Source organism: Apium graveolens, chromosome 2 (assembly GCF_009905375.1).
Source record: "Apium graveolens cultivar Ventura chromosome 2, ASM990537v1, whole genome shotgun sequence".
Lineage (NCBI taxonomy): Eukaryota > Viridiplantae > Streptophyta > Magnoliopsida > Apiales > Apiaceae > Apium > Apium graveolens.
In genome coordinates this window covers 3,271,291-3,279,568 of record NC_133648.1, presented here as the reverse complement: position 1 = coordinate 3,279,568, position 8,278 = coordinate 3,271,291, and the positions used below count along the sequence as shown (strand labels likewise).

Here is an 8,278-nt window from a genome sequence, read left to right as displayed (position 1 = left end):
AAAGGGCTAGGAAAGAAAACCAGGGAACAAAGAAGAAAAAGATGATTTGCTCAGGCTAAAGGAGTATCCTTGGAAATACTGTAAATCTTCAATTTCCTCCTAGTACATACATTTTTGCAGCATTTTCAAATTTCTACTTAGTTTCAATTCATATATCTGTTAAGTGTTTTGTTATCATCAAGTTAACCCTGAATTTATGCCTACAATTCTTATAGACATAAATAGGGGGAGATTGTTAGGAATATATGTGCATTAGTTTGATGATATGTTTAATAAAACACTTAAGTAGAAATTCAGTGTCTGTAGCCTCAACGGATAAGACCACTTTGGCTATCCGTTGATGGTGTAGCTTTACTTAGAAATAAGTCTAGTGTTGTAGCATATTTCAGTCTCTGTATTTAAGATGTAATTCTTAGAAGTTGAGAGAAACTATGAGTCATGTTGACTACTAGAAGATATGCAGATAGGAAGGCCAATTGTAAATATTTCATGCCTTGTAATTTTGTATAAATGAAGTGGTATCAACGGATGACTTAAAGACCTTCAACGGATGAGAAGCTAAGCTTCAACGGATAACATCCTTCAACGGATGAGTGCATCAACGGATGAAAGCTTCAACGGATGTTCTGTTGATTAACCGTTGATAAGTGGTAGTTGTACCTACAAACAGAGGCACGTGGGTGAACAGAGATAACTGAAATGTGGCAGCCTAATTTCAGGAACATCAGAAAAAGCAGCCGTTCTACTCTAGTATAAAGAGACATTAAGTCAACAAAGTACTGGAGTGAACTGGAGAAGAAACAAGTGGAGATCTTACTTTATTATTTTATTATATCCTTGTCTTCACTTGTAAACTTGGTAATATATAAACCAAGTAGTAGCTAGTAATTAGATAAGAATTTTTCTAGAGCTGTTTAGAAAAATCTTGAGAGAAAAATTATCTAGTTTGTACTAGGGATGCAGCTGTGATCAAATTCTTAGATCACAGAATTTCTGAAATACCATCTCTGGTGGAACAACAAATCCACCAGAAAAGTTTTTAAAGGTTTATTGTGTTCTTTACATTTGTGTTTGAATATATATCTGTCTGTATCAGCTTAAAGCAATTCACACACTTGTTCATCTTGAACACACAGTCTTTATAAACTGCTCAAAACTTGAAAAAGTTTTGAGATTTACATTCAACCCCCCTTCTGTAAATCTCATTGTTAGTTCTCTAGAAATAACAATATATATATAAAGATATTAGATATCATTGACGGATCCCTCACTGTGGCATGACATTCCAAACACCTCTCCATTTTGTACAAAACTATACGACACAGTTTGGACACATGCTATTACTCTCAAAACCTACTATTGATGAAAACCAAATTTCAGAAGCATATTTTCAATTAAAACTCCATTAAAGTCTCTCATAGATCTTAGAGACATCGATTTTCGGTTTAACAATACTCTGTTTTTCTTGAATTTTTCATAGTATGTAGTGATTTATTTCATATGCAATAAGTGCGTTATGTGTTACTAATCGACCGTAAAAAAGACGCTTTGCTTGTCCGAAATAATTGCGTTCAAACATGATTTCAACATATTAGTCGTTACTGTAGACATCACATGCATAACAATATTACAAAGGAGAGTTCGTCTCAACTCACTTTGTCATATGTTACAGATTTTTGGCCTTTGAATGTTAATAAATTAACGTACGATTAACAACTAATGGAAATGGTCCACTAAAAAAGAAATTTTTACAAAATTGCACTAAATCAGTCCCCACAATTGACTAATATGTTTGACAAAATGCTATAAAATCTAAAAATATAATTAAGTGTAATGGTTTGTCAGTTATAATTTTAATTAATTTTTTAAATAATTCAAATACTATATTATTAATAAATAACATATTCGTAGAATAAATAAATTTGCGAGACGAGTCAAATAAAACATATTAATTTAGTGTCAAAATTTTATGAGTTAATATTTTTCCGGATCGAATTTGTGTCAAACTTACGACCCGACCCGACTGTGACCCTGTTTAGAGTAGTAGACAAGCTATTTAGAACTGAGAGGAGCCCAGGCAAGCAAAAATCTTCGTCACAAGTGAGTTTGAATCGGGGAGTAGTGAAAATGGGAGGAGGAATGGAAGCAAACAAGAACAAATGGATTGAAGAATGGGGTTCTGCTCGTGAGAATTTGGAGCATAATTTCCGCTGGACTCGCCGTAACTTTGCTCTCGTTGGTATCTTCGGCATCGCCCTCCCTGTCCTTGTCTACAAGGGCATCGTCAAAGAATTTGTAATCTCTCTCTCTCTCTCTCTCTCTCTCTCTCTCTCTCTCTCTCTCTCTCTCTCTCTCTCTCTCTCTCTCTCTCTCTCTCTTTCTCTCTCTCTCTCCCTCTCCCTCTCCCTCTCTCTCTCCCCCCTCTCTCCCTCCCTCTCTCTCTCTCTCTCTCTCCCCCTCTCCCCCCCGCTCTCTCTCCCTCTCTCTCCCTCTCCCTCTCTCTCTTATTTGGCTATAATTAGATCAACATTTCTTATGTTGACCTACTTTAATTGGGGTCTCCTCCATGAATCTGATGCATTTCTACCTTGTATACTTGTTTACTTTCAATACCCTTACTATTTCACCCTTTTACAAATTCGATTAAGCTTTTCTGCCTCTTTCACCCTCCTAATTTTTTATTATTCTAGAGATTTCCAATTTCTTAATTTTTTATTTAATTATGATTTTCAGTTTCATTGTTTGGTCTAATTGTTCCAATGGTTTGCCAATTGGTAGTAGGAGTTAAGGATACAGATTACTAAGTGTCGCATTTATCCCTTTCTACCTCAATTTTTTGCCTACAGACTAGTTTACATCAATATAGATACCACCCCCCTTCCAAGTTATAAACATTTTAAATGCTTGAGCTTCACCTACGGTAGTTTAATCTAAATAATATACTAGGGCTCAACAGCTCTTTAGTAAATTTGATACTAAACACTGCTGCCTAGCACAGTAGCACTACTAATTCCACATAGAATTCTTTTCTAGTCTTTCTTACTGTTATTCTTTAATATGAATTTGAATAGAGAAAAAGAAAATAAACCAGCCTCAGTTTTAAAGGAATGTTCTTGTACCTAATAGCAAGTCCTTGTGCCTACTTTTGTGAAACTATAATTTCGTATGCCTCACCCCCATTTAGAAACCACTTTTCAGTTCATATTTGCTGTGGTCTTTGACGATTGAATCATTACGGATGCCCTCGTTATGGTCAATTACTGGTAGTAAGAGTTGGCACTCAGAATTCCTTTAATGAGAGTGTTCTGTGCATTACATTTCCAATAATAATGTCTTTTACCAGTCTCTTTCTTAGAGCATCTTTGTTGTTGTACCTATGTTGAAATTTCACATTGACATTCGGGACTAAATACTTGCTCATTTACCTTATGTGGAATGTCCACTTAAAGAACTATGAGCATTATATTTGAGACATTTGCTGTTCTTTTTCTTTGTTGACACGGGTAATCTTAAAAAGATTAAACTACCTTAGGTGAAGCTCTAAACTTCACCAAGGGGATGTGAGTGGACAAGGGGATGCATCTGTATTTCGATATAGTTTGTAGTACATAATGCTTAGTATAGCTGTCGGGTGGTTGCCTTATACGTTATACAGAGATTACACGTAGAGTTCTTTGCTAGGAAGCATGAGTTCGGGTGCGGGGATGCGCGGTGCGGGGATACAGGAATTCGGCAAATTTAAAAATATGGGGATTCGAGTGCGGGGGGATACGACAAATATTAAAATATTAAAATATATTTTTATCTAATATTATATTTTATAATTATATATCATATAATTGAAATTGCATTTTAAATAAAAATAAATATAAATTTGTAAACTTTTCATAAAACTAACCAATACTCAGCACATATAACAATTGATAAATAAGAATAAGTAGCAGTCAATTACACTACCAATTACACTACCAGACCAAGTGGGTTTAAGTTTCAAACACTCAAAACAACAAAAAGCCCAGCCCATCTATACATACACGATACACACAGACTACCCCAAACCAATTGACTCGGAATTCAAGTAGGAGATGAAGAGAACAGACTCAACGGTGAAGGGACGGCGACGTTAGAGCTCAATCATCTCTCCTCTCAAACTTCTCTCTCATCTCAAACCTCAGATTAGGCTCCGGTAAGTGAAAGTCAACAAAAAAAATTACGGTCTCTGCCCTTCCCGCACCCCCTTCCCGCACCCCCAACGAATCGAGTCAGTTAAATATGGGGACACGCCGGGTGGCGCACCCCGTACGTATGCAGCCGCACCCCCGCGCACCCCCGCACCGGAACGTATCTAGTGCGCAGTACGCGGGGGTAGTGCCGCACCCCTGCTTTCCAGGTTCTTTGCATGAGCCATATTCTAGTCTTTCTTACTGATATTCTTTAATATGGACTTGAATAGAGAAATTAAAGATAATGAACCGGCCTCAGCTTTAAAGGGATTTTTTGGTACATAATAGCATGTAATGTGCCTACTTTTGTGAAACTGTAATTTCCTATGCTGCACCCCAATTTAGAAATCACTCTTCAGTTCATATTTGCTGAGGTCTTTGACGATTGAATCATTACGGATGCCCACTTCGTGGTCAATTGCTGGTTTTATAGTTGGCACTCAAAATCACTTTAATGAGAGTGTTCTATGCATTACATTTCCAATAACAATGTCTTTTACCAGTTTGTGTGTTAGTGCATCTTTTTAGTTGTACCTATGTTGAATTTCCAAATTGACATTCTGGAATAATACTTGTTCATTTACCTTACTGGGAGTGTCCACGTAAGTACTATGAGCATTATATGTGAGACATTTGTTTTTTTTTTTCTGTTGACACAGTTAGTTTTTGCCCACTTTGATGTAACTAAGTGTCTGAAACTAACCAGTACATTTTCTGCTATTATTTCAACCTGAGAACAATTCACATGATGTTTTATAATTTCTGCTCAGACATCTAAACCCTACAGTAGGAATATCAATGTTACAGGGCACCTTATTGCTTAATCAATATTTGTAAACATATCGGTAGAGCACTTTTATCTTCTCGAGATTAACTTGATGAAGTTTTTAATTTGGTTAAAGTGTGACATTAAAATCCTTTTTATGCAACTTGGTATTGACATTCTAGCATTTCATTGTTACAGCATATGCAAGACGAGGATGCAGGGAGGCCCTACAGGAAGTTCATTTGAGTGTAATGTACTTTTATTCAATAATTGTTGGCACATTTAAACAGGCTTTCTCCCTGACCAACAAACATGTTTATCTCTTACTTGAGGCTTGTCCACCTTCGCACTTATGTTGGATGTCATTTATAATTTGATTGTTGATTGTGAATTTATGATCTAGTTTTTACTTTTTGACATCAATTTTGTTTTGGTGGAAGATAGTATGAACTTTCCTTCCATAAGTACTCGCCAGAGCCCTGTGGTGCTTGTTATATATTGTTTAACCTTGTAATGCTTTTATAGGATTGATACTTCAAGCACTGTTTCAGCTTGAATTGATGCTGCAACTGTTTGACGGGCAATGTGAAAAGTAGTAATTTTCATTTTACTCGTTAAACATTTTGCAATTAATCAAAAGAAAATAAACCGCTCGAATCATGTTGTCTAGGCAGTAGGTGAGATGGCAAGAGATAACAAAGTCATGTTCTCTATGGAGTTTGTTTTAATAGTGCGAGTGCCTGAGATCTCTTCGAGCCAGATGGCCTTTGTACCCCTACAATACTTGTATTCGATTCTTTCTCCTTGGTACAGTAGTATGTTAGAATTATGATATACCTTGCTTCTGATATGCAAAAAAATGTGTTAAGGTTCAGTAGCTATTAGCAGGTTCAATTGAGAATAATGTGTTGCCTATACATTACATTACACTTTTAGAGATGCCGATAAAGATATTTATTAACAATCAAGTTTCTTTTTCATATGATAAATATTAGTAGCAATCCAGTTGTGATACTCAGGAATCAAGAAAGTGATTAGGTTTTTTTCCCTTCTGGCAAAGGATTCCATGTTAACTTTCATTTGTCTTTTTCATTCGGGTTACCAAGTACAAAAATATCTTTCCTTCTTCAAGACTTCAAAGACACTGCACCTCAAGGTCAGGTCCCCAACAATGTTATCTCCTCTACAAAATTATATTAAACCACTTGAGTTGTCGCAGCTTGAGCCTTTGCTCATCATATTTCTGGAGAAATTGAGCAATTGTGCTCCTTATCCCTGTTACTTTGGTTAAATTTACGAGTTCTCGTATGATCTGACACAGATAGATCCTCCACTTGAGGTAAATGAACAAGAACAAACTAAGATAACACAGGAACTACATATGCAGATTATATAAGAGCAACAAACTGAAAGAACTCTTTTTCCTTCAATTTGTTTTGCAATTATGGATTTGCCTGTAGAAAAGAAACCATACATGCAATACCAGATGATATCATCCCTTTTCCTGTGTCACAAAGACTGATCATTGAGCTTTGTATTGATCTCTGTAACAACATTATACTAACACAGATCGAGCTAAACGAATACGTTTCCATTTATACAGAATGATTAAGGTTTAGGAAGGCGTCCTGCAGCAAGCAGTGCAGCATCCATACTAACAGTAATGACTTTGATTACTTCTTCTGTTTTGCAGGTATTCCCCGGAAATGATTTGCCTTTAGCTTTCTTGAAGTTCCCTACGCAGTTGAGTAAGTTCTGATTGCACTCCTCGTTTAGATAATCATCTGCACATCAAGCATTACCATTTCATAGTCGTAGTTAGTTTATGATTATGATTATTCACGAGACCAAAATTAGATTTTTTTATCGAAGAACACATACTCTGTTTAGATAGAATGCAGGCATCATGGTTCATACAACAGGCATCAAGTCCATCACATGGCTTCTCTCCAGGACATCCCCCATATAGAAGCCCACAGTACTTGCCATATCTTAGTAATGGGGCCACTACAATAATACTAGTGCAATTTTATCAGACTTCACAAACTACAATATTATCAGACTCCACACACACTCACACGTTTTGATAAAAATAATGTGTGTTAGGAGATAAGATTAATATATCTAAGTAAGTTGATCAGTGTTTGTCAGTACTTGTTGACCTTGTGTATGACAACCTTTCTTTGTGCTAATCTCAGTTTTAGCACTTCTATAATCTTTACCAATTATTGATTTCAGACACACACATTTGCACTTCATATTCACACACAATCACACAACTGGAAATGAAAACAAAGTACATACCACTGCAGAAGGTTGATTCACAAGTTTTACTGCATTGTTTACCCTGCAAAAGTACATACATCAGACATATAAAGTGGCGGAATCAAGATTCTGTACATATCAGACATATAAAGTAGCGGAATCAAGATTCTGAAAGAAAGTCGGGGTTAGTAATATAGTATGCAGCTAAATTATGGAATAGGCTACCCACAACCGATGTTCAAGAAAGATAACGATTTGGTACACATTAGTTTGACTTGACTTGTATTTATAAAAGTCTCAAATACTCTTATTCTTATCGATGTGGGATATTACAGTAGCCCCTTGGTTCCGCCAATGCACACATGAACATACTTGCAGGGAGGAATAGAGAAGGGGTATGAAAGGAGGAGCAAGGAGAGTTAATTACCAGAGAGAGACCGACGTTAGCATGAAGGCCGAGGTTAAGGGTGTGAACTTGAGCAACATTGAAACTGAGCAAAAACATTAGCAGGGCGCGGAGAAAGTAAAAGCATGGTGATTTACAAGGTGCCATGAAATGGAATGAAATAACAATGATGCTGCAAAACAGAAGCTATGTTTTGCTTAAAAACTAGTAAGTCGGGTTGACAGAAAACGATTGTTGCAGCATATCATACTACACCGCGTCTAAGTGTTTATATAGAGAGGTGTCTAGCTGTAGAAAACATAACTTGGTGGGTTAGGAAAACGAGTAGGCAATGTATAGAAAAACGCATGTAACAATCAGCTGAGGCGGCACTGGGAAAGAAGAAAAAGGGGGGGGGGGGATTATAATGTGCTACTGCTGCATTAATTTGCAAGTTGTAGAGTGGGTTTTGTCATGTAACGTTCCCGTGACAAATTTGTATTTTTCTTTTTTCTGCTTTCAGTTCTCACACTCCTTAGTTCTTACCCTCCCTAGGCCCAAGGCTAGGCTGGATATTTATTTGGGTCCATCCGGGGCGGATCTTATAAGAGACATCGAGAGACACGTGTATCCCTTAAA

At 36.6% G+C, this 8,278-nt stretch overlaps 2 protein-coding genes and 1 long non-coding RNA gene across 3 annotated transcripts; 2 read left to right on the top strand and 1 right to left on the bottom strand.

The window, feature by feature from the left end:
- The first annotated feature begins 2,062 nt into the window (after positions 1–2,062).
- Positions 2,063–5,412, top strand: LOC141706711 (uncharacterized). Its single transcript, XM_074509512.1, has 2 exons — positions 2,063–2,295; positions 5,188–5,412. The coding sequence occupies exons 1-2, from the start codon at positions 2,128–2,130 to the stop codon at positions 5,233–5,235; spliced, it is 216 nt and encodes a 71-aa protein (XP_074365613.1). The 5' UTR covers positions 2,063–2,127; the 3' UTR covers positions 5,236–5,412.
- Positions 2,306–4,824, top strand: LOC141706712 (uncharacterized). Its single transcript, XR_012568879.1, has 2 exons — positions 2,306–3,669; positions 4,391–4,824. It is a non-coding gene; the product is annotated as an uncharacterized LOC141706712 (long non-coding RNA).
- Positions 5,413–6,396: 984 nt separating the features above from the next.
- Positions 6,397–8,063, bottom strand: LOC141706710 (phospholipase A2-alpha-like). The gene is made up of 4 exons (XM_074509511.1): positions 7,682–8,063; positions 7,294–7,336; positions 6,871–6,996; positions 6,397–6,773 (listed from the first exon to the last, which is right to left on the bottom strand). Exons 1-4 carry the CDS (start codon positions 7,805–7,807, stop codon positions 6,598–6,600), a joined length of 471 nt encoding a protein of 156 aa, XP_074365612.1. The 5' UTR covers positions 7,808–8,063; the 3' UTR covers positions 6,397–6,597.
- Positions 8,064–8,278: the final 215 nt, after the last annotated feature.

Bases quoted from the DNA above. Each gene is read 5' to 3' on its own strand.
- LOC141706711 (XM_074509512.1), top strand. From the start codon at position 2,128: ATGGGAGGAGGAATGGAAGCAAACAAGAACAAATGGATTGAAGAATGG. The intron at 2,296-5,187 runs GTAATCTCTCTC...TCATTGTTACAG, and splicing joins AGGGCATCGTCAAAGAATTT to CATATGCAAGACGAGGATGC.
- LOC141706710 (XM_074509511.1), bottom strand. From the start codon at position 7,807: ATGGCACCTTGTAAATCACCATGCTTTTACTTTCTCCGCGCCCTGCTA. The intron at 7,337-7,681 runs GTAATTAACTCT...GTACTTTTGCAG, and splicing joins CTAACGTCGGTCTCTCTCTG to GGTAAACAATGCAGTAAAAC. The intron at 6,997-7,293 runs GTATGTACTTTG...GTATTATTGTAG, and splicing joins TGAATCAACCTTCTGCAGTG to TGGCCCCATTACTAAGATAT.